Source organism: Jaculus jaculus, chromosome 1, assembly GCF_020740685.1.
Source record: "Jaculus jaculus isolate mJacJac1 chromosome 1, mJacJac1.mat.Y.cur, whole genome shotgun sequence".
Classification (NCBI taxonomy): domain Eukaryota; kingdom Metazoa; phylum Chordata; class Mammalia; order Rodentia; family Dipodidae; genus Jaculus; species Jaculus jaculus.
Window position 1 is genome coordinate 19,767,978 of NC_059102.1, and position 22,826 is coordinate 19,790,803.

A 22,826-nucleotide genomic window follows, 5' to 3' on the forward strand; every position below is an offset into this window, starting at 1 on the left:
GCAACTTTCCAAAATATTCTGTTACCAATTTCTTTCTTTTTGGTTTTTTGAAGCAGGGTTTCATCACCTGGAATTCAATATGTAGTCTCATGGTGGCCTTGAAATCATGGCGATCCTCCTACCTGTGCCTCCCAAGTGCTGGGATTAAAGGAGTACGTCACCATGCCCGGCTAGCATCTGGATTTTTATGAGAGAACCATTAGTTAACTAATGAAATTGGTAACAGAAGCCAGGTATGGCTTCTGACAGCCCCCATGTAGTCCATGTGCCCGAAAGCTTGGAAGTGGAAAGGTGCATAATGGTGAGATGGATGGGGTGCCACAGCCTGAGCCAACACAGTCCTTCTATATCTTACAGTGATTGCTGAGGTTCTGATTCCGTTAGACACCATGTTGGAGGGGCTGGGGGAGATGATGGCTCAGTGGGTAGAGCACTTGTGCGAGCCTGAGGACCTGAGTTAGGAACCCTGGCGCCCACGTCAGAAAGCTGGATGTGGTGACCCCTGCCTGTAATCCCAGCAGTGGAGAATGGAGACAGGAGGAGCCCTGGGACTACAGCCAAGTCTGCGAGCTCTAAGATGAGCAGGGACCCTATCTTAATAAAATAAGGTGGGGAGAGTAACTAATGATGTCACCTGATATCAACCTCTGTTTTGTGTCTGTGTGGCACACACACACACACACACACACACACACACACACACACACATGCCAAAACATAACATGTGGACAAAATCCTGCATTTCATTAGCTACTGTGATACAGTGCTAAGATGTTCATGGTTGGACTCCGTCAAGGAAACTAGTTCCAATTTATCTATGTGGATTACCTTAGTTACTTCAGTGTATTTATTAAAACCATGATTCTGAGCTAGGAAGATGACTCAGTGGTTAAAGGCACTTTCTTGCAAACCCTGCTGGCCTGGTTCAACTCCAAAGCCACCCATTCACTCCAGACGTAAAAAGTGTTTGATGGTCATTCACAGCACCAAGAGGACCTGTGTGACCCACCCACCCACACACACCCATGGATGAATGAATGAATATAAAAGCCATGGTTCTTTTTTTTTTTAATTTTTTTGGTTTATTTTTATTTATTTATTTGAGAGTGACAGACAGAGAAAGAGGCAGAGAGAGAGAATGGGCGCGCTGGGGCTTCTAGCCACTGCAGACGATTTCCAGATGTGTGCACCCCACTGTGCATCTGGCTAACGTGGGTCCTGGGGAATCAAGCCTCAAACCGGGGTCCTTAGGCTTCACAAGCAAGCACTTAACCGCTAAGCCATCTCTCCAGCCTGCCATGGTTCTTAGGCAGGTACACCAGAGTTTCCATGAAGCTTTGTGGGAATTTCCCGTCAGCCCACTGTCTACTTATGACACTAGCAATAATGCTGACTTGTGTATATGGAATAATGCTTCCAGCTTAATCCGAAGAGAACCTCTAATTAAACTGGTAAAGATGGGCTGGAGAGATGGCTTAGTGGGTAAGGCACTTGCCTGCAAAGCCGAAGGACTCCGGTTTGATTCCCCAGGACCCACGAAAGCCAGATGCACAAGGTAGCACATGTGTCTGAAATTCATTTGCAGTAGCTGGAGGCCCTTGTGTGCCCTATCTCTGTCTCTCTCTCTTTATCTGCCTCTGTCTCTCAATAAATAAATAATTTTTTAAAAAATACCTAGTACAGAGTTAGCAAACATTATGACTTTAAATTCTGTTCTTTTCTTCTAGTCTCCAAGGACTTTATCTCCAACTCCATCAGCAGAAGTAAGTAGTGTTTTTGTCATATTAATGGATGGGATTAGGGGGTGGCTTGGGCTTCGGAATTTCTGAGAAAGGATGTAACATTCAGAGGAACAAAAAAGCTTTGACATTATGGTGCTTGTAGGGCCTCACAAGTGAGACCAAATCATATGGCAACAGTATCCTTCTTTTTTTTTTTTAATTTTTATTTATTTATTTGAGAGCGACAGACACAGACAGAAAGACAGATAGAGGGAGAGAGAACGGGCGCGCCAGGGCTTCCAGCCTCTGCAAACGAACTCCAGACGCGTGCGCCCCCTTGTGCATCTGGCTAACGTGGGACCTGGGGAACCGAGCCTCTAACCGGGGTCCTTAGGCTTCACAGGCAAGCGCTTAACCGCTAAGCCATCTCTCCAGCCCAGTATCCTTCTTTTAAAATGGACACTAGAAGCCAGATACGGTAGCTCATGCCCTTAATCTCAGCATCCAGGAAGCTGAGGTAGGAGAGGCTCTCCCCGAGGTCAAGGCTGCCCTCGGCTACAGAGCGACCTCCATGTTCGCCTGCACTAGAATGAGACCCTGCCTCAAAAAGGAAAAAGGGAGAGAACACTAGAGAGTAAATGTGGCCCCCTGCCGACCTGAGCCTGTTCCTCTGAGTGGCAGGACCATGTCTGCAGGGATTGAAGCCACTGACCTGTGTGGGTTCTGTCGTGCCGTCGTCCATAAGCAGAAATGTCTTCCTTGAAAGCACCTCTTCCGGGGCACAATTAATGGGCTGACCTCCGAAAGCCAAGCAGCTAGCTTGCTGAGGACATTTTATATAAACTGGACTGACCTTAGAGGATCTCTGTAATTTGCAACAGGGAGAAGGGAGAAGTCATGCTGAGACTGAAAGCTGTGAATAACTTAATTCCCTGCCGGGCTTGGAAATTTACAAGTGAAGTTATGCAGAATTCACTTCTGGTACTGAGCAGCTGCAAAGTTGAAGCGTGGTCAGTCCAGGGGACTCTCGTTAGTTCTGTTGTGGTTATTTTATTGTTAGGGCCAACTAGGACCAAGCCCAAATTTCCTTGCTGAGTACATAGAGATGTGAACTTAAGTCATTATTCATGTGTTTTGTAAATGTTTTTGGTATTGTTCCATTAGAAACATCACAGGACAACAAATTCCTAAAGTGTAAAACATTGTTTGAACTCTTCCTACTTTTTTGACTTTCTGTTGTGTCTTTGTGCAAATAGTTTCTCTCTCTGTGTGTGTGTGTGTGTGTGTGTGTGTGTGTGTGTGTGTGCCCGTTACCTGTGACATACTTTTCTAGGTTTGCACACGGGTGACTCACCAGTGTCACCATTATATTACGTTGGCATAGAATGTCATAATGTCTTAGTTATTTTCCAATTTGAGTGTTGTAATACAAATTTTTGCCTTTTAGGAATGATATTATTAATCTTTGAATGACTTATTTCTCTTAAAGATCATTTAGAATTACTTTCTTGGGATATTTTCCAAGATGAGAAGTAGGGGTCCTTGTCAACCACCAGCTTGTTCTCTGAGAGCATTGACTTAAGATGTCACCAGATCGGCATTAGGGACAGCAAGCGTCACCGTCACGGTGCTGGTTCTGAAGTGGGCCTGGAGGGTACTGGCCCCATGTTTGCACACAGGTCCCTGAGCTTCTGGGAACCTTGACTCACCATTGTTGGGAAGGAAAATAGTATCATGGGATTCACCGGTCCTCATTGTTACACAGTTCTGACATTGGTAGACGTACTTTGCAAAATGAAAACTCACAATATAAACATGGTCGTTGCAATTGTTCTTTTCTGGGGCTGGAAAGATGGCTCAGCAGCAAAACGTGCTTGCTTGCAAAGCAGGCTAGTCTGGGTTCAATTGCCCAACACCCATGTAAAGTGGATGCAAAACACTGTGGCTCAAGCCAGGCGTGGTGACACACACGCCATTAATCCCAGCACTCTGGAGGCAGAGGTAGGAGGAGCACCATGAGTTCGAGGCCACCCTGAGACTACAGAATGAATTCCAGGTCAGCCCGAGCTAGAGCAAGAACCCACCTCGGGGAAAAATAAAATAAAAAATGGTAGCTCAAACACCTGGCATTTGTTTGCACTGGCAAGAGGCTCCAGTGTGCCCCACCCCAACACACATAAATAAATTTAAAAAAAACAGAAACTTCCTTTTTCAGAGTTCTATCACTAGTGAGATTTATAGCTTTATATCTTAAATTTTAATAATTACAATGGTTTGGGTTGTGAACAAAACACATTAGCCATAGGATAGCCGTGTGAATACTTGCCAAATATGGCCCTAAAACCTAACCATAAATGTATTGAATACTTCCTCAGCAGCATTTGTGGACTAGGTTTGGCTTAGAAATGCTAAATGACCATTTGAATGAGTTTTTGAAATGTATTTTTGTTTATTCATTTATTTGAGAGAGAGAGAAAAAGGCAGAGAGAAAGAGACAATGGGCTCGCCAGGGCTTCTAGCCACTGGAAACTAACTCTAGACACATGAGCCCCCATGTACATCTGGCTTATGTGGGTCCCGGGGAATCGAACCATGGTTCTTAGGCTTCACAGGCAAACACCTTAACCACTAAGCCATTTCCCCAGCCCCTGAATGAGTTTCTCAAACTTTCTTCCAGGGTTACCAGGACGTTCGGGATCGGGTGATGCACCGGTCCACCAGCCAGGGCTCCATCAACTCCCCGGTGTACAGCCGCCACAGTTACACTCCAACCACGTCACGCTCACCCCAACATTTTCATAGACCTGGTAAGGACCACTCTTCCCAGGATTCACTCTGTATAATATGTGTTGCTGTGTAATTTTTTTTCACATCATTGACAACGTCTTGAAAAATATGCTGACTAAGTATTTCTTACCCTCTCCCAAAACAAAATCATAAATGGTATATATAATATATATGATATCTTTTTTGAAATATCAGTCATTTTATGGCTATATTCACTATGAGTTTTGAAATTACATTTTAACACTGAGCTTCTGAAAACAAAAAGATTTTTTTAAAGAACTGAAAATCTTATCACTCTGAGATTTAAGGTACAACTCTTTAAAAGAAAATATTTGATATGCATTTTTAGCATCATGTAATATCCCGTCTTAGTTGTTTCTTGATAAATTTATAGCCCTTACCTAAGCATCCTTAATTAATTATCTTCTAGAAGGAAGCCTTAGGAGTCACTAGGTAATTTTTAAGATTCCTTCTAATCCCAAAATTTAAAATCAGACTCATAAAAACTTCAGGGGTGCACCATGATTGCTAATATCACATAGTAGCACACATTGGCTGGCCTTGATCTTCAAAGGTATGGTCTCTATGGCTATAGGTGGAGGTCTTGTGTGTTGAGCATGAGAAGAATGGAGACCCCTTAACACAGACCTCAGGACCCTGAGAGATAATCATGGGGAAGATTTTGACCTATAGTCAAACTTGGTGTTGATTGTATGCCTCTATGAAGACTCCATTTAAGTTTCTAGCTCTGGCCATGCTGATAAAGGATAAACCTATCCAAACGTTGCCCTTTAAATAAAAGGTACAAGAAATAAAACCCAAGGAAATAAACAGAAGCTAATGAGGCTGTAACCCTTTCTTCAAAGTCATAGGTTTTATATTTGTGAGGACTAAAAACTAGTGGAACCCTTCATTAGTTTGTCATTTTTCCTTAGGTGAAGCTGGAGGTGTGGCTTAGTGGTAGAGTGCTTACCTGTCATATGTAAGGCCCTGGGTTCAGTTCCCAGCATTACAAAAATAAAAAATAGACTTACATATGTTTACTTAGTATCTCTTGAATTATATTAATTGGAAGTTGTTAGGAAATGCTTTTTCAATGTATAACTATATTAATATGATTTGTGGCTGGCCATGGGTTTTGATTTAATCCCTTACCTAGCTGGGTGATAAGAAATCTTCCATGTTGTCACCCTGTATATGACATGCTGAGACCACCGAGACCCAGCCCCAACTTTTTTAGAATGGCATGTGGCCCCAGGGAAATTGTCCTCCCAGTCTCTGGAATAGCGAGGTAATGGCCAACTAGCCACAGTTCTTCCTCTGAACATCTGTCTTTATTGAGCAAAAGAAAGTTCCATCCCTTCCAATCATGCTGCAGCCTTTAGAACATTTTCTTCCTTCTACAATATGCTTAGCACATCTTTTATGCCTAAACGTGAATCTGACAGCATATTTTCAATCTGTGCGGAAGACCCAAGTGTCCACCTCCCAAGTTCTGGATATGGGGTGATGATTAGGATTCGCTGGGTCTGGGTTTTTTGTTTGTTTGTTTGTGTTTTTTTTTTTTTAATTTTTTTTGTTCATTTTTATTTATTTATATGAGAGTGACAGAGAGAAAGAGGCAGATAGAGAGAGTGAGATTGAGAATGGGCGCGCCAGGGCTTCCAGCCACTGCAAACGAACTCCAGACGCGTGCGCCCTCTTGTGCATCTGGCTAACGTGGGTCCTGGGGAATCAAGCCTCGAACCTGGGTCCTTAGGCTTCACAGGCAAGCGCTTAACCGCTAAGCCATCTCTCCAGCCCTTGTTTGTGTTTTTGAAGTAGGGTTTCATTCTAGCCCAGGCTGACCTGGAATTCACTGTGTATTCTCAGGGTGGCCTCGAACTCCTACCTCTGCCTCCCGAGTGCTGGGATTAAAGACGTGTGCCACCACGCCCAACTTGGGTTCAGTTTTGATGGATCACTGTCCCTCTGAGATACTGGGCTTCTACCCCTCCAGTGTTCCCCCATTCTCAGAGGCTATATGACTGTATCCTCAGAAAGTACAGTTGAGTTTTCCTTAAGCATAGGCAAAAATAAAAAGGAGCTTCCAGTAGAATAAGGCTGAAGCTTCAAAGGTAAACATGATCCTTATACATAAGTGTTTCTCTTCAGGCTTCTCGAAATGATTGTCGTTTGTTTGCACGTGTTTCAAAGACTTCTGTTTTGTTGGGGTGTTTTAAAAGTGGCTTCTGTTGAGTCTGCATGGGGCGCCCAGTCCTGCCTCTGTGTGGGTGCCCTCCTGCCAGACAGTGTCCTGAGGACCAAAGCCATTTATTCCCAGCGGGTGATGCTCGGCCCACCTGAGCTCCTTTGCCGAGTGTCCCTTTGCCTAACCGTCCGCAGGTGCATTCGTAACTCTCCTTCCTTCCTTCCTTTTTCAGATCCTTGATTAGTGCTCTCTTCCCACCCCCTTGGCACAGTGGCTCCTCCCCTGCTCCTGCGTTAATTTCTTTCTTCTTCTCTGTTTCCACTTCGCCCCCCCGTCCTGATGGGTTGACTCCCTGCTGCACAGAGCTTTTGGCTCGGGGTGTTCGCAGGTGGGCCCACCTGTGCACCAGCAGCTGCAGCTCCACCCACAGAGACCCCCGCCCCAACCCCCCCTTCCGACACCACTTCCTCCCCCAGGTCAAAGGTAAGGAGGCAGGCCTGTGCAGGTGGCATCTGCGTAGTGGAGATTTATTAGCGCCCTAGCAAGGCTAATAAGGTGTATCTCCAAGAATCAGAGCCACCGAGCTTCCGACCCATCAGCATGCCCTGCGCGTGTCATGACTGCCCCAGACGGTGGCCTTAGAACTGGCAATGGCACCTCACGTTCCGAGAGATGTTGTCATTTCCAGGGGCTATACGCAAGGAAACTGGAAGTTTGCTTACGACTATTAAGATTGAACGTCCACCACTTAAAACAATGACATATATTGCTATTTTGTTTTTGTATGTGTCAAAAGCAAAATATAATATAGGGGTGTATTTTGCTGGGTTTTATTTTCTGATATATTTCTGCAAATCACAGCAGGGTTTAGTAGCAAGGATCCAAAAGTTGTCTTCACGGTGACAAGCCACCAAACTATGGGACACGTTTGGGCAGCATAACGCTGTGTCTCTCTCTGAGCTGGACTGACTTTGGTCCTTTGCTTTTGTTTTGTCACTGATTTCCACGTGACGGGCAAGAGAGGCTCTGCTTGCTGTGTTCCATTCCCGCCTGCCATCTCCCCCCTCCTGCCCCCCAACCCCCTCTGAGGCTCTCATTTGCTTCATTGTCACATATGCTTCTGTAATATCCTCTGCTAGTTGGTGGAGCCAGGAGCCCAGGACAGGCTAGGAAGGGACCTTCATTTAAATGAAGAAGGAGGTCCACGAGGGAGGCTGACTTGTTCTGAAGTCCTGATTTAAACCAACTTCACCTACCCAAAGCAGCAGGAGGCAGCACGTGCAGATGTAATCACGGTTCTGAGGATGGAAAGATGCTACCGAGTGGTACCCGCGTTCCCATCGCCCATGCGCCTAAGAGTAGCTGAGACACTGCTCTAGTTTCCTGGGCTCCCCGTCAGTCTACCTAAGCTATTTTCTGTTCACATACTCGTATTCCTAAAAAAACAGACTCCTGAAGTAGAGATGTGCCACTCTTACTGGTGTGTGGTTATATCGTAATTTGCTATTTCAGCCTTTCCCAGGTTTTGAAGGTAATAAGGTAATATTGCTGACATGCTTATTGAAGGTATACGGCATTTGTCATTAGCAAAAATTGCAGTGGGCACAGCTCTTTCTAAAGTTCTTGATGGATTATTTAAGACTGTAATTGCTAATTAGCATTGGGAGGAAATTTTTTTATTTAAGTGTTAAGATGATACTTTTGAGAATGTCTATAGAGCCATAAATTGAGAAAAAGTACCTCGGCTGTGTACTTTAAAGAGCAGATTAAGATGGTGGGTCTTTCAAGAGAAAATACATTTTAGACTCTTTAAAATGTAAAGTTCCTTGTCTGCTTGTGATTTGCTTCATCTTTCAGAGCAAAACTTTTTATAGAAAGAAAAATAGCAGGAGCCTTGTCAAATTAGACAGATAGTGTACAAATAACAATTGGGAAGTGTCAGGGACACACCGTTGGTCTGTGTGAGGCCACACAGAGAGACACGCATCTTAGATTTAAATATTGCCACTTGTTGGCTGTGTGACCTTGAATTATCCACTCATCTCATCTATGAATCCTCAAGGGACAAGACCTCTATCCAAGGCCATTAGGGTGTGAGCTGAAGTGTCCTGGTGTCAGTATGCGTGGTCAGCAAGTGCTTTCATAGTGCCTTGATTGATGGATTGATGAGACAGAGTCTGCAGGTCAGCCTTCAACTCACTACACAGCTGAGGATGATACTGGACTTCCTTCGCCTCCCGAGTGCTAGGAATATACACCTGTGCCTCCACACCTAGTTTATATGGTACTGGGGGTGGGGGTGGGGGCGAACTCAGGACCTCACGCATGCTAGACAGGTACGCTGCCAACGCAGCTCCGTCCCGAGCCTGTAGAGTACTTTTGATTGCATCACTGGGCTCCCTGCACAGCATCCCTGAGATGCAGCCTAAGGAGGACAGCCAGGAGCCTGATGAGGAAACCAGCCAAGAGCGCACAGCTAGGAAGACACACCCTGGGATAGAGCCCGGACTCCTCCATCTTCATGTGGGTTTCACCTGTTTGGTTATAAATATGCATGAGATACACGTTGTAAAGGGAAATTTTATTCGCCGCCCCTGTTTAACCAGAAAATTGCATCCTTATTGAGGCTAACATGAAGACCTGTTTTCGATTATTTAAATGGATTAAACATTGATAGGTGTTTACTCTTCTGTAGAAATATCAAATGGTTACATGCGTTTGTGTACTTATATTGTACATTGTTAAAAAAGACAGAAAAAGGGTCAAGGAGATGGCTCAGCGGGTAAAGCTCTTACCATGAGGACTTACGTTCAGATCCCCAGCACCCGTGTAAAATGACAAACATGGTGGCATGCGTGTGTAATCCCAGCATTGGGGAGGTAGAGACATGGAATCCCTGGCACTCACTGAATCACTAGTCTAGCAAATCAGTGAGCTCCAGGTTCAACAAGAGACCCTGTCTCAAAGAGGAACTGGAGAACAGCTAGGGAAGACCCCAGATATATACACATATACATATGTATATGTATGTATTTTTTTTCTGAGGTAGGGTCTTACTCTAGCCCAGGCTGACCTAGAATTCACTACGTAGTCTCAAGGTGGCCTTGAACTCATGGTGATCCTCCTCTGTCTATCTCCCAAGTGCTGGGATTAAAGGCATGTGCCACCATGCCTGATGACCCCAGATATTGACCTTTGGCCTACACACACATATATAAACACATACACACACATGCATTTACCCACATATGTACATGTATGAACACAAACATCCACATATATACACATTCAAAAGTACCAAAATATGTTCTATTCTGCTTTCAGTTTGAATTTGAAATTTTTGACATCAATATTTTAGGTTTAAATTATAAAAACACTGGCCAAGAGAAATTACAATGACCCTGAACTTAAACTTTAAAAACTATTTAATGATCTTTTCTTTTTACTGGATATATGCCTAATTTTTATTCGTATGAAGTAGCCTCTATATTTCATATACAAAATAATATAGTTTTTAAATCAAATGAGCCTATTATTAAACTATAAAATAAATTGTGGAGAATTTAGTCAAAGAGCTTACTTCAAAAGTCTAATATGGTAAACAGCTAAAGGTTGCTTCTCCAAGAAATTATTTCATAGTTATTTTGAAAAGTGTTTTCATTTACACAGAAGACTTGGACATTTCAGAATGAAGGAAATATAGCCATTTGAGAAATAAATTCCAGAGGTCTTTAAAATGAAACAGTGTCTCTCAGGATAACTGTGGCTCTTATTTTACATTTCCCTTTTCTTTTTCTTTCTTTTTTTTTCTTTCTTTCTTAGAAATAAGGTCTCACTCTGTAGCCCAAACTGGATCTCGCTGTGTAGCTTAGCTCAGGCTGGCATCAAACTCATAGCTGTCCTCTTGCCCCGGCCTCTCAGTGCTGGGATTTTAGGCATGAACTACCACACTGGCTTTCCCTTTGCTTTTGATCTTGGAGCTTGGCTTGTAATTATAGAGGAGTGATACATTTAATGAATATGAGCCAGGGAGCTTGACTCCTGGTGGGAGATCCATCTCAGGGACGCATAGCCAGAAGCAGGAATCCTTGTCCTCTGGCAGCAGGAGCCTCCTCTTCTTGCCCAACACCATTTCCTTTTCCTTATTTGTGATGCATGAGGCCCAGGCCCCTGGACTCACTGAGCTGGAATGCCTGCAGGGTTGAAGGCTCCTTGCAGCTGGTGGCTTCATTGGCTCCCCATCCACTTTCTATAACACCCATCATGTCTTAAGAAGACCCTTGTCTTCATTTTGTTCTCGAACCTTCCTTGCAGCCCCATTCTGAATTAGTAGGTCATTATTTGTCCAACTTCATGCCTAGAGAGATGGGAAAACAACTTTCACTTGGTGTAGCAGTTCCCTTCTTGTTGCTGGGACAAAACACCTGACCGGAAGCTCCACGCGCAAGTAAAGGGGGTGACTTCAGCCTCCAGTCAAGGGAACGCTTTATTATGGCAGGGAAAGATAGCAGAAGCAGACAGCTGGGAATCGCCTCATATCACATCAGCAGGGAGGCAGCACCAAGAGTAAACTTGCTATGAACACCCAGTGAGGTTGGATCAGTAAACCTCAAGGCCTGACCCTGGTGACTCACCTCCTCCACAAGCCTCCACCTCCTCCTCCCAGACCAGCTAGGGATTTGAGTTTGAGGCTTAATCACAAATATATGAGGTGTGGGGACAGTTTATAGTCAAACCACCATGCTTCCCCTTTGAAATAGTGCTAAATATCACAGCTCACAGATGACACATTAAATCATTACTCTAAATCGTTGTCATCACTCAAGTTAATGGTTTCTATAAGATGATCTGCACCAGGGTGTATTTTCTACATTATAAGTAATTCCTCTCATGTGGGAGGTGATCTGTCTTGTAAGGATTTGCTGTTCCTAGACGCCAACACGGCATTTGGTTCAGGGCAGCGACTTATCTCTGTGCCTTCAGCCTTCAAGGGGCCTGAGATAAGTTAGGGGGACAGATACTCCTTGAGTGATTGGCATTACTAGAAAGAGTTGAGCAAGAGTCTGACGCAAAGTAAAGGAGACATAGCAGCCTGAGCTCAGGATACCTAGTCTTCAAGAAAGAGACCAGTTAAAATTAAGACAGTGGAGCGCCTCTCTTCTTCTTTTAAGGAAACCTCTAAGAATCATTGTGTTTTCAGTCATGGGCTACTCTTTTTAATAGTTTCATAACACCTAGAAGATGAAATGATTTTCTTTTTCTGAAGTGAAATTAAGTGGGGGAGCATGATAGTGTGAGGCTGTCACGACCTCACTGCTGAGTCTTAACATCTGGCCTCCTTTAATCAAGACAGTAGAGAACTAATGGTTAACCCTACAGTGAGCCTTGCTAGATTAGGCAGGTAACTGTGGAATTAATGAGTTGGCCTAAATCAATCATTTCAGTATTTATTTATTTAAGAAAGAGAGAGAATGGGTGCACCAGGGGCTCTAGCCACTGCAAACAAACTACAGATGCATGTGCCACCATGTGCATCTTGCTTACGTGGGTACTGGGGACTCTAATGTGGGTCCTTAGGCTTCGCAAGCAAGTGCCTTAACCAGTAAACATATCTCCAGCCCAACCATTCTTTCTTAAGCACTTATCCTGCCCAGGCAGTGGGCTGAGCACTGGTGAGAACCAACTCTGCATTCTGACCGGGTTAGCACAGTCTTTGACTTTAAACATACGCCATAGTCTTCCTTCTCCTGCTCCCCTCAACCTGTGGTTTTTATACACGTCATGTCAGATATGAGCTAGTTAATCTCTGTGAGAGGGTGAAATTCACTGAGATCACATTTGTTTAGATAAACTTTTTACTTATTTGCAAGCAGAGATGGGGGCGCAGGATGGAGAATGGGTGCGCCAGGGCATCTAGCCACTGCAAACAAACTCCAGATGCATGTGCCACTTTGTGCATCTGGCTTACATGGGTACTGGGAAATCAAACCCGGGTCATTAGGCTTCGCGGGCAAGCACCTTAACCTCTGACGCATCTCTCCAGCCCCTAAAAAAGCTTTTTTTTTTTTTTTTAATTAATTTGAGAGCGACAGACACAGAAAGAAAGACAGATAGAGGGAGAGAGAGAGAATGGGCACGCCAGGGCCCGCAAACGAACTCCAGACGCGTGCGCTCCCTTGTGCATCTGGCTAACGTGGCACCTGGGGAACCGAGCCTCGAACCGGGGTTCTTAGGCTTCGCAGGCAAGCGCTTAACTGCTAAGCCGTCTCTCCAGCCCTAAAAAAGCTTTTTGATAGAAGAGGTGAGGCTTTCTAATTTCTCAGAAGCTAATGCTTGGCAGTGATCAAATGAACACTGTATAGACCTAGATGCTAAGCTGAGTCTTGAGGTGGAAAGAAAGATGTTTCAGACCAACCAGTCACCAGAAGCCTGGAACGGAAATCTGGGGCAGTCGCAAATCCAGACCTCGCAGTTGTGATTACTTACTCCAGCATCAATACCTCTAACAACCCAACAGTGAAAGTGATGAGTGGTGTTAATTCTGTGTCTTCTGATAGCCTGTACCCCCTTCTGGTGTACTCACAGGGCAAGTAGCTTGCCCAGATGTAGGTAGGAAGACAGATGAGGTCAGTAGCTATACTTTCCCTAACCATGCTCAAACTTCTATTCTTCTTGCAGTTCTTGGTAAACAGGGGTAGTGGTGGCCCTGGTGGTATGTGAAGATTTACAGCCAAGCCCCAGCCCTTCACTCTGGCATACCATTGTTTCTCCTGAGAGCCTATTCTCTATATTCCAACCGTTCCTGTGTACCATGGCCCTGGCACACCCTTGCTCATGACTTGCCAGTCTTGTGGAAAATGCACCTGGAGGTGTGCACTTTCTCTCTCTGTCTCTTATTCCCAGCCCAAGAAAGCTCGTATGTCCAAGCTTTTATGTTACACCTGTGAGGAAGCAGTTACGTGGGGCAACAGTACCAGCATGGGGCCTCAAGACAGGGGGACAGATGTAGCGATACATCTCCTTCCCCTATGGGTCTTTACTTGTAGCCCAGTGCCTAGCCAGCGTGGGCAGAGCTTCATCTGGGGAGAGAACTCATGGGTGAGGTCTGAGTGGGTCCTGAAGAACCTGGTAGGAAGGGGGTCTGATGCCATGTGTGTGTTTCAGAGTGAGGCAAACAGAAACATATGCTGCAATGAAGTGAAGCCACATTGTTTGTTTGTTTTTTTCTCATGAGGGGAGGGGCTGGGTGACCACCGGGGCTCTAGGCTTTGGGCCTCAGTTCAGAGACGCACATTCTAGTGGCCAGCCTCTGCATCGTGCGTGGAAGCCCTTGTACCTGGGGGTGGGAGGGAGTGCATAATCTCACCCCCTCTACATGCTTGGGTATTTCAGCATCTGACAACTGATCCTGGATCAGTAGCCAGTAACTTTCCATCACGCCATCTAATCAGTTTGCCACGCGCATGCCATCGGAATGCAGCATCTATGACTGCTGGCTGCTTTGAACCCCGTCCCACCCCCTCCGGGAAAACTAAACCCAATGTCGCCTTTGAGAACCAAGTTGACAAATGGAGTTTGTTTCCTGTTTCTCCTTCCGATGCCCTCCTTCCGGTTTGCTGGGTTGAATTTGATTGCGCTTGCCTGGTTTTCCGCTGTTGCTCTCCCTGTGTCTCATTTTGTTTTCTCCTTCTCATTGGAGGCAATGAGCCATCCAGCGGCCGGAACTCCCCTCTCCCCTACCGGCCCGACAGCCGCCCTCTAACTCCAACTTACGCTCAGGCCCCTAAACATTTCCATGTTCCAGGTAGGAGCTGGCACGGTGTGTCTTGGTGTCCTGTCGCAGTGTAGAATATAGCCTCGTCACCTCGTCTGGTCTCCATTTCTCATGCTCATTCATTGGGATGCACATAGTCGAGAACCCTAAATTGCAGGATCTGGCATAAAGGGCCTTCCAAAAGCTCACTGTGTGAAGCAGGCAGGATCAGTTTGTAGGGTTAAATTTCTTTAAAAAGAAAAAAAAAAAAAAAAAAATCAGGCCAGCCCAGCTTACCTTTGCCAAGAAAAAATTTTTTTTAATCGCTGGGGATTAAAGCCAGGGCCTTATATATATAAAACAAGAGTTCTACCACTGAGCTATACTCACAGCCCTCAAATTTTCTTGAGAAAAGTGGGAGAAAGAAGGTTAAAAAAGAGGGATTAAGGATTAAGGGTTTTTTTGTTATTGTCGTTTCATTTTTGTGGAAAATTTTAATTTTCTCTTTATATCAGTGTCTTCTAAGATGTCACCCTGTGGTTCATTGTCATTAGCCAATGATCATAATGGCCATGTAGATTACCTTCTAAAGACTGAAACAAGTGTCACTCAAGAATCCAAGAATCCTGTGACCTGTGTGTCTCCAATGTGGATTTTTTTTTTTTTTTTCTCATGGATTTTTCAGAACAATGCAGTCTTGGGTGAGCTAGGTGGCTTTTCTGTGGTATGTAACTAACAAGTCACCTCCACATGCAAATATCTTGCAATTTAGGCTTGGCGCTACAAGCTTTCCTCCAGTAGTCACAGCATTTGCTGCCATTGCTCGAGTAATAATTTGCCATCAGAAACTGGAAAACTCACAACATTTACAGTCAGCCGTTATTAAGGGTGGGATCAGGCATCTTAAGTCACAAGATTATCTCTCCATTGGAAGTATATTGGCTTACTTCATTTTACGATCAAAAGCACACATCACTCACTAGGTTAGTGTACGTATACCTGTTTAGAATCTATATTAATAATTTTCTTGTGCATTCTAAACTCATCTAGTAAAACAGAAGGAAGTACAGTAAGATTGAAGCCATTAAGCCAGGTCTGCCCTCATCAAGTTTTATTGAACCTTGAAAAATCATCGTGCTACAGTATTGGGATTTTCACACATGAATTCTCCACTGAGGCATAGCAGTCAAGATTCAGGGGAAGTCAGCCTTTTGAAATGTCTTGAGTATTTTCAGTTAGTACGGAATGGAGGCATAGTCAGATAGAGTCCTGTATAATGAATATGTAAGCAGTATTTTGTCATCTCCATTCTGATTCTTGTTTTTTGTTTTTTTTAATTGGTCTCTGCATATTAGGACTTTGTTGGTCATCCCATGAGCACCCCAGGCTAGCCTGATACATGAAAAGTGTTTCTGTGTTTAAAGTCTCTCAGTTTTCCTACATTGCTTTCCACTGTTCTGCTCATTAGTTGAAACAGCAAATTGAGCAACTGGCATCTCCTGGGCGCTCAATTTCTAGACAGTAGCAATTTGGGGGATTTTTTTTCTTCCCCAAACTGGTTATGTCTTCCTCACCATCAGACTGTTCTCACTGCTGCATCTCTTCCTGTTTTGATCACATTCAGTGAAGTAGCGTGTTGTGATGTATTACAAAGATCTCCGTGTCACTCGTATGTTTTCTGTAGCCTTCTAGTCCGTGTACGCAAGCTTTGTAATACAGAGAGGAGCCTTCCGGGTCGTTTCTGTTCAAGCGTTCGGCTCTGATCTGCCTTTCAGTTGGTCTGGGTTTTGTTGTTATTGTTGTTGTTTTTCTTCCATCGCCGAACTCGCTCTCATAATCACACACCTTTGCTTTTCATTTCCACAGATCAAGGGATCAACATTTACCGAAAACCACCCATCTACAAACAGCATGGTAAAACTTACTTTCCTCCGAGTATCTTTTAAGTAGCTGAGTCAGCTGGACTCCTCTTTGCTGTCTTCCAAAAGGCTCATCTGCGGCTGCCCTTGAGGACAGTCGCTGGGGTCCTAGCATACTGTGTCCTTGCGGTCCAGTGAGATACAAGTATGGTGAAATTGACTTGCCTGGACAGAGGTCACTTAACTCAATTAAGAAGCCCTTAGCTTATTTCTGAGCCCATCAAATCATGCCTCACTCCGTCTATAGAGAAGAGGAGAGAAGTGCTGCTCACACAAGAACCACAGATACCCTAACAGGCCTCGGGCCATTGTTGTTCTGCTATCAAATAATTTAACCAACCTTTAATGCTCTCGAGCTGGCAAATGAGTTTTGACTAATAAAAGCTAATGAAAACGAGCCACCTAGAAAACTTTGCAAGAGATGTGCAGAGGAGGTTCGCACTTGATTAGTGGACGGGACACAAGCTAAACAGGTCACAGCCCCTGGTCCCACTTCCTGCTTTTATGGGCATCGCTTCAGTCTTCTCATTTGCAAGAACCAGTGAGTTAGATCCGTCTGTCTCGGAAAGTTCTATAGGCCAAGAGTCACAGAAGGGAATTTATAAGTGTGGTTTCCTTTGCTAGGAATACAGATATTTTCAACCCAAGAAATCACATTACTTTCTTTAAATCCAATTTTCCCCTCAGCATTATTAGGTGTCTGTGAATTTATCCATCATAAATCTCAGTGAGTGGATAGATGGCTGGCCAAACTGGCCTCCTAGTGATTCCAGAAAATCATACACAAATTGCATGTATTGTTCTTAAAAATCCAATAAGTAGTAAACCGTTGAGAATTAAGAAGATATGAAAAGTAAATAGAGTTGAAAATAGCATAAGGAAAAACCGTCAGGCCCAAATTCTAGGGAGAAATGGAGAAAGTCTATGCATTGTAATTGGTTCTTTCTGTATTTATTATTTCTCCCCTCAGTTTTTTTTAAAGGTTTTACATCACATGCTTGCATTTTAAGTTTGTTAACATTGTTTTTGTTTTGTTTTGTTTTTTATGGTTTAATGTCTTCCCACACATTCATTAACATGTGAATGAATGTTTAACTACTGACTTCACCAATTCTAATGCGTAAGTACTGTTTGAAGTCATGGCCTCCCCTATTCCCTTAGCATTAGAACACTCAGACTTAGCCATGCAGAGGTTTCTTCCAAGGCTACATTCTCTAAATAAGGAAACAATCAAATATGATTTAAAGAAATTGGATAATGTTAGGCTCTATTTGGAAGGAATTAATTGGCTTCTTCACATGATATTCATTTTAACCAAAGTCTTTACTTTCCACCGGTGGTAATTAGTTAATAGTACCTTAGCCAGAATAGTATTTTCCAAGACATGTTCTGCAGGACCATATGCCAGGTCAAGGCAGTAGATGCCCTGTCCTGAACCTGTGCCTGTGTCCTGATACATTTAAGGCAAAAAAAAAGTAGGGTTGTTTTGTTTTGTTTTGTTTTATTTTGACAAAGCAAAATTACAGCCTTTCCCATGTGAACATGTTTAACCCTCTCTGGGAAGGCAGATTTAGTATTGTGTTTCCCAAACTGGGATCTCGGTTTGTTTTTCTTTTTTCCTCGTGAGGTTAATGATTTTGAGCAGTACTGCCTCCTCCTCCTCCTCAGCCAAGACTTTGGCCCTGATTTTTATGTAAGATTAATCAAGTCTCTTGAAGAAATTGAAATCCAGAAGGTTACTAAAAGCATGGGAAGATTCAAAAGGTTACTTCGGATGTTTTTTCTTTAAGTATGTGAGAGAAAAGAATTAATTAAGGGCATTAGAAATTTATTTTGGGGATGTTTAGTAGCCTCCCAGGCGCATTTGCAGAGTCAGGCAGAATCAGGTCCGACCCCTGAACCCCGTTTGGTTTGCTCCTACCCTGTGACCAGACTCAGGGCTCTAGGCCAGTGAACCAGCACGGCCGTGAGCTGCAGGGTGAACTGGTGTTGCAGCCAGTGTGGCGCTTGCTGTTCTCAAGCTGGCTGACTCCCTTATATGAACAACCCCTGGACAAAGCAGCGAGTCAGGATTTCAACCGTAGATCACAGTGAATTCCTGCAAACCGGAAGTGGATGTCTTCACTTCCATTTCTCCCAGGCTGACCTGCAAGTCACTATGTAGAGTCCCAGGCTGGCTTTAAACTCAAAGTGATCCTTCTACCTCTACCTCCTGAGTATTGAGATTAAAAGCCACCATGCCTGGCCCCCAACTTTTTTTTTTTGTTGTTTTTTTTGTTTTTGTTTGAGATAGGGTCTCACTCTGGTCCAGGCTGACCTGGTGTTCATTATGTAGTCTCAGGGTGGCCTTGAACTCAGAGTGATCCTCCTACCTCTGCCTCTGGAGTGCTGAGATTAAAGGTGTGCGCCACCACGCCTGGCTTGGCCCAAATTTTTAATTCAAGTTTTCTAGTTCCAAGAGCATTTCCAATGAAGATTAATTAGGACTTGGATGTTGTATGATGGTAGAAACATTCTATATTCGTTTTGTATAATAATGGGCCTACTGCACCCTTGGTATATGGCTAGTACAAGTAAGGAGGTGAATTTTTAGTTTGTTAATATTTTTATGAAGTGCATTTATTTGGGTTTATTTTTTAATTTTTTTTGTTCATTTTTATTTATTTGAGTGAGAGAGAGAGAGAGATAGAGAGAGGCAGAGCAAGAGAGAGAATGGCAACGCAGGGCTTCCAGCCACTGCTAATGAACTCCAGACACATGTACCCCTTTGTGCATCTGGCTAACGTGGGTCCTGGGGAATCGAGCCTCGAACCAGGGTCCTTAGGCTTCACAGTCAAGCACTTAACCGCTAAGCCATCTCTCCAGCCCTTATTTGGGTTTAAATAGTCTTGTGCCACTGGATAGCACAGCTTTAGAGCAGGGCTTTCAGCTGTGGCATAGGCGCAGAATGAAGCCACGCTCCTCAGATGTTAAGTCAGGAAAAAGAGTTGTCACTGAGTCCCTGGGCACTTTGTTCATGCTGAGACCCAGAACTTTCTAGCCTTGAAACTTTCAACAGAGAATGGAAAGCCATGTCTGTGGGGTGGTACCACCAGCGCCTTATAGACCGGTAGCTAAGCAACCCTGGTTCCCACCTAGATGCAGCTGTCTTGGCAGCCCAGAGCAAGTCTTCAGAAGACATCATCAAGTTTTCCAAGTTCCCAGCAGCGCAGGCGCCAGACGCCAGCGAGATACCAAAGATTGAGACGGACCACTGGCCTGGTCCCCCCTCACTGGCCGCCGTAGGTATGCAACCACCACAGCTAAGTCACGTGGACACATTGCTCGGGGGAGCTCACGGTGACTTCGCTTAGGAACATGCAAAGGCCTGTTGGAAAGACCAGTGAGAGCATTGTAGCCAAGGGTAGAGTGGAGAGAGGAGCTCATGTGATACTAGTTTGTGAACAGAATGCTTAAGTTACAAAACTGCACCATCACAGCCTGGCTCCAGAGCCAAACCCACCTAGATCTAGAACTTGTCTAGAACCAGTTTTGGATGGACCCTGAGTTGTCACTGGGAACTCAGCAACCCGCCTGAGCCCCTGGCTGTCACATTAGTCTATATCACGAGAGGCCGGGGGTAATGAGGTGGGATGTATATAATAAAGCGTGACTTCTTTCAGTTAAACTTGTAGATCATGCCTGGGTTTTCTTTACAGTTCTCTTAACAAGCGATGTTAACCCCAAAGCACTGTCCCTTCTGCATGGTCACCTTCTCTACTGCTAAGAAGGGCTGCTTCAGAGCGCTGGGAACTCTGAGATGACTTGTGTGAAGTTATGTGATGTCACATCTCATTTCCATGAATCCTGTGCTAAGTGTCACATTGGGGCCGCTTCATCCTTTGCCTTACGTTTTCCAACTGTGTCTGTGTCCTTACTGTTTTGTCAGTAGTGAAATCACTATGCCTGAAGACAGGGATTCACAAACCCCAAAGCTAATACTGAAAACTGAGTCAGCCGCCCAGAGATATGACTGTCTTATTTCTGTTGACAGCCTGAAAGACCTTCGATTTTCTAAAAGTCCTTAATCTTTTTCATCAGCCTTTTTTTTTTCACCAGCATATTCTTGGAATAACTTTTAAAGGCAATAAAAGTCCATTTTAAAGCAATTGCCATTTATAGAAATAGTTGAAGGTAAAACTCTCAGTTCATTATTCACCAGTATTCTGTAATTATGTCAACAAGATTTATCTAATTTTTGAAAAAGTGTAGGTCTATTTATTTTGTTAGTAAAACTAAACAGAAAATTCACATTGGCTTTTATAATTCTTATAATGAAGAATCTGTCAACCTATGCCCTTTAGGGAGTTTCTGGGACCCTTGAGTTTGTTTTGTAGTAAGTATGTAACTGGGGAAGAGAGAGAGCTAAATGTTGATCATTGAAATAGCTCAGTGTTGCTTTCAGTTCCAAAAAGAGGAAAATATCTGATCCTGTAATCAAAATGATGAAACTAAGACTATTAGTCAAAGCTTGTTTGTAATAGATTAGCAAACTTTCCTGTTTCCGCCTTCAGGCACATTAATCCAAGCAATTTAGGAAAAACAATAATTATCTTAATCTTTCAATCATTCAGACATATTCTTCCTTTCTATTCCCTGACTCCCCCTTTTCCAGGAAGCCTAGAAATTATGCACAGTTTATTATATTATTCCAGAGTCACTCTTAGCTGGTTTTGCCCCATTTTCATTTACCTCTTAGTGCCTGTTTGTGACCATTTTTCAAAGTATGAGGAAAGGGAAATTAGAGACACATTAGAACGAGTTGTTTTTAATGAGTTTACTAAAGGTAGAAGACCAAGTGGTAGTGTTGCGAAAAGTCTAAGTCATCAGAAAAAAAAAAAACAAGTATAAGATGTCAAAACTTGCCTCAAGAGTGTCTTAACTGTTTATAGATATGGAGGCAAATTTGAATTCAAGTTGCAAATTGACCTGAGAAAAAGCATATAGCAGGTGGATCTGGCCTGCCCATCTGTTACCTGTGAGCTCTGGCCTGTGGTTACTGCGATATTTGAAGACTCTGGTCGCCGTGGCAGACCCAGTTCTAACCGAGCAGTCAGACAGCTGTTGGAAGGACCAAAGTTCACACTTAGTTACATTACACACTGAACCAGCAGGGGCCTGTTTTCCTTGAGAAACCCACCCGTGTGCCAAGTAGGTGGTGGGCGTTTTCCCCTGCCTTTTGTTCCCTTAAACATGTGAGAAGCCCTCAGCCTGTCTGGCCAGCCTGGCACAAAACCCGGAGGGTCTAGTCCGGTCAGGTTCCCGTGTCTTGGGGCTGATGTGAGGAGGTGTCTTTGCTGTGGCATTAGGAACTGACATGAGACGCAGATCTAGTGGCAGAGAGGAAGACGAGGAGGAAATGCTGAGACGTCGGCAGCTTCAAGAAGAGCAGCTGATGAAGGTTGGTTCTTGAGCTCCCTTGCCATCTTCCATAGCAGCCCCACACGACCCATGGGCTCTGCCCATTTTTAATAACTCTGCATGCCACCAAGAGACGTAGCTCTCAGGGTCACACAGCCAGTAGAACAGGCACTGCGGTGGGGAGTAACTGAAGGGGGAAGAAATACACAGCGGCTTTAGAGGAGGTGGTAACGAGACTGGAAGTTTCAAGGGATGTGGGATGTTCGGACATTTGTAAGGAGTATGTGACTATGGGGCGGGGGAGTGGGTGCAGGTCAAGAGGTACACAGGCTCTGCTACAGGAACTGCCTGGGGATGGACAGTTTCTCCAAGTCTTTATCAGGACCTTGTGTGTGTATCTGGACTGGGAGAAAAGGGTTCAAGAGAACTGCTGGCAACAGCCCCCAGCAACCTGTGTGCACCCTGACTTTTCCAAGGGCCTGAAGTCTCTTAGAGGGATAGCAATTCTTTTTGTTTTTTAATTTTTTGTTTTTATTTATTTATTTGAGAGCGACAGAGAGAGAAAGAAGCAGAGAGAAAGAGAGAGAGAGAGAATGGGCGCTCCAGCCACTGCAAACGAACTCCAGACGCAGGCACCCCCTTGTGCATCTGGCTAACGTGGGTCCTGGGGAATCGAGCCTAGAACTGGGGTCCTTAGACTTCACAGGCAAGCGCTTAACCACTAAGCCATCTCTCCAGCCCGAGGGATAGCAATTCTATACTCTCTGGCCAATAAGGGCCTGATGGCTCCCTTGGAGTCATGTTGTCTAAAGATGTAGGGTTTGCACATGGTGTTCCAGGATGCAAACTACAATCCAAGTTTTGTGTAGGATAAGAATACTAAGAGGGTATCAATCAAAATGCAAATGGTGGTATCTATGAGTGTGGGGGGGGGTTCATTCTGCGTTCCTTCCTTCTGGGTTTTCTGATACGTACCATAAGCATATGCTGTCTTTGTGTTGCTTTGTTTTAAAGCAAATCAATACATTTTCTTGCCTAAAGATGCCACCCTCAAC

At 44.2% G+C, this 22,826-nt stretch overlaps 1 protein-coding gene across 9 annotated transcripts in view; it reads left to right on the forward strand.

Moving 5' to 3' along the window:
* Ablim1 (actin binding LIM protein 1) overlaps positions 1–22,826 on the forward strand; it is a 355,181-nt gene that overhangs the window by 318,902 nt on the left and 13,453 nt on the right. For 4 of the 9 annotated variants that reach the window (XM_045150609.1, XM_045150430.1, XM_045150554.1 and 1 more), the window contains 6 exons: positions 1,728–1,763; positions 4,399–4,528; positions 14,399–14,503; positions 16,319–16,366; positions 19,516–19,656; positions 21,720–21,811. In XM_045150609.1, the coding sequence (XP_045006544.1) occupies positions 1,728–1,763; positions 4,399–4,528; positions 14,399–14,503; positions 16,319–16,366; positions 19,516–19,656; positions 21,720–21,811 (552 nt within the window). The remainder of the gene's footprint in view (positions 1–1,727; positions 1,764–4,398; positions 4,529–14,398; positions 14,504–16,318; positions 16,367–19,515; positions 19,657–21,719; positions 21,812–22,826) is intronic. The other 5 variants (XM_045150490.1, XM_045150714.1, XM_045150663.1 and 2 more) reach the window with 5 other exon arrangements.